Raw genomic sequence first — 2,454 nt, 5'->3', positions numbered from 1 at the left:
GCGCTGTCGAGCCCTGGGAGGTGCTGAAAGCGCCGCGGCGCGCTGCCGTCGGCCGCGATGGGCAGCGGCCGACAGTGAGTGACAGCCCCCGCCATGGAAACCCGGCAGCCAATCTGCCGAGCCCCGTCGCTAACCGGGCTCTGCTGCAGCACCGCGTGGAGCTGAGTGCGTGTGCGTGTGCGTGCCTCTGTGTGTGAGCGGTTTCCCCCCCGTTTTTCTTTTCCTCTTTCCCTCCCTTTCTCTTCGCTCCCTCCCCCCACGCCCGCCCTCCCCCTGCTCCATCCTCCTCCGCCTCGCCCCTGCCCGCCGCCCCCAGTCGCCGGAGCCGCCGAGCGCTCCCCATCGCCTCTCCCGGCACAGCCAGCGCCGCCGTCCCTCCCGCGGCAGCTCCGAGGAGGCAGAAGCGGGCCGCGGGGCGGCCGCGGAGGCCCCTGCCCGCTCGCCCGGGGCCGCGGCGGGTGCGCGGAGCGCTGCGCCGCCTCCATGTTCCAGCTGCCCATCCTCAATTTCAGCCCGCAGCAGGTGGCGGGGGTATGCGAGACCCTGGAGGAGAGCGGCGACATTGAGCGCCTGGGTCGCTTCCTCTGGTCGCTGCCCGTGGCCCCCGCGGCATGCGAGGCCCTGAACAAGAACGAGTCGGTGCTGAGAGCCCGGGCCATCGTGGCCTTTCACACGGGGAACTACCGGGAGCTCTACCACATCCTGGAGAACCACAAGTTCACCAAGGAGTCCCACGCCAAACTGCAAGCCCTCTGGCTGGAAGCGCACTACCAGGAGGCGGAGAAGCTGCGGGGCCGACCCCTGGGGCCGGTGGACAAGTACCGGGTGAGGAAGAAGTTCCCGCTGCCCCGCACCATCTGGGACGGMGAGCAGAAGACACACTGCTTCAAGGAGCGGACGAGGCACTTGCTGCGGGAGTGGTACCTGCAGGACCCTTACCCCAACCCCAGCAAAAAGCGGGAACTGGCTCAGGCCACGGGACTTACCCCCACGCAAGTGGGCAACTGGTTCAAAAACCGCAGGCAAAGGGACAGGGCAGCAGCCGCTAAGAACAGGTAGGTGCTGCCCGCCCCGGGGGCTCCGCGGCCCTTCCGCGGCCCTTCCGCGGCGCTGCCGAGCCCGGCGGCAGAGGCAGGGCAGCCCCGGCGCTTCGGGCGAAGGGGAAACGAGCCCAGGCGCCGGGAAGCTGCTCCCCGGGCAACGCAGCGAGTTAAGTTAGGAGCCGCGGGGAAAAGAAAAAGAAAAACGACGATTTTTCTRTTATTGTAGGCGAGGGGAGTCGGCGCCCGCGGCTGCCCGCTCTGCTCGGGGGAGCGGGCAGGGCAGAGACCGCCCGGGCACCCCCGCATGGAGAGACCCCGGAAAGACCTAGGGGAAAGGGCTATATCTGGCAGCTAAGCAGAGAGAGACACACCGCCGAGTTTTGCCCGGACACACAGACACCCACCTGCCGTACCCGCGGCTGCGGCGGAGCCGGCGGCGGCTGCGGCTCCGGGCGGCCCCTCCGCAGCCCCGCTGCTCGCCCCGCCGCTTGCACAGAGTCGCCTCRCATTAAATCTCAGGCGGGTCGCAGCCACCCGGGCACGTTTCTTGGGATTCTTCTGTTACTTCTTTTTCTATCTTTTTGCCTTTCCCCACCTTTTTTATTTTTATTTTTTCTCTTATTTTTTTTCCTGCGGTCCCACCCAGTGCCTTTTGCATCAGCCGAGCGGGAAGCTTAACGGGCTGCCGCAGAGGAAACCCGACCCGGGCGGGGGATCGCTAAACCCGCGTAGTCCAGCGGGAAATTCCCGACCCTTTGGACGAGGGCGGCTGGGAGAACCGCGAGCGAGCAGCCGCCGCGGGGCTGGGGGCAGGCGGCGAGGCCGGAGCCGGGTGCGGGGGCCCTGCCCGGCGGCGGGGCCGGGGGTGCTGGGGCCGGGCCGCGATGCTCAGTTTGCCGCTTCCTTGCAGGCTACAGCAGCAGGTCCTAACGCAGGGCTCGGTGCGCTCGCTGCAAGCGGAGGAGGAGAGCGGCGGCGAGGCGGTGGGGGCCGCCTCCAGCCCCGCAGCCAGCCTCTCCAGCAAAGCGGCCACCTCCGCTATCTCCATCACGTCCAGCGACAGTGAATGTGACATCTGACCCAGGCGCCGTGGCAAGGCAGGGGCAGCGGGAGACGCGGCCACCGCCGCCGCGGGGCTTCGCCAGCGCCCGGCYGCGAGGGCCGCGGCAGGGCGAGCGCTGCCCAGCGACACGCCGACCCTCCCGGCCCGCAGGAGACCGCATTAAAACACGTGATAAAAATCGTTGTCGCCTTTATTTCTACAGGATTTGCAGAATTGATGCCTCAATAAAAAAAAAAAAAAACACGCAAAACAAAGCAAAAACAAACGAACAAACAAAAAAACACAGAAAACGAATGCCAAGTTGCAAAATGTCTGAGCGCCTTCTCTCATCCCGCGAGGGTGTTTCAT

At 66.4% G+C, this 2,454-nt stretch overlaps 1 protein-coding gene across 1 annotated transcript; it reads left to right on the top strand.

Moving 5' to 3' along the window:
* The first annotated feature begins 483 nt into the window (after window positions 1–483).
* SIX6 (SIX homeobox 6) lies at window positions 484–2,122 on the top strand. The gene is made up of 2 exons (XM_085314992.1): window positions 484–1,055; window positions 1,954–2,122. The coding sequence occupies exons 1-2, from the start codon at window positions 484–486 to the stop codon at window positions 2,120–2,122; spliced, it is 741 nt and encodes a 246-aa protein (XP_085171118.1).
* Window positions 2,123–2,454: the final 332 nt, after the last annotated feature.

This window comes from Rhea americana, unplaced genomic scaffold (assembly GCF_003343005.1).
Source record: "Rhea americana isolate MKP2758 unplaced genomic scaffold, rheAme1 scaffold_42, whole genome shotgun sequence".
Classification (NCBI taxonomy): Eukaryota; Metazoa; Chordata; class Aves; order Rheiformes; family Rheidae; genus Rhea; species Rhea americana.
This window is presented reverse-complemented; position numbering and strand designations above follow the sequence as displayed.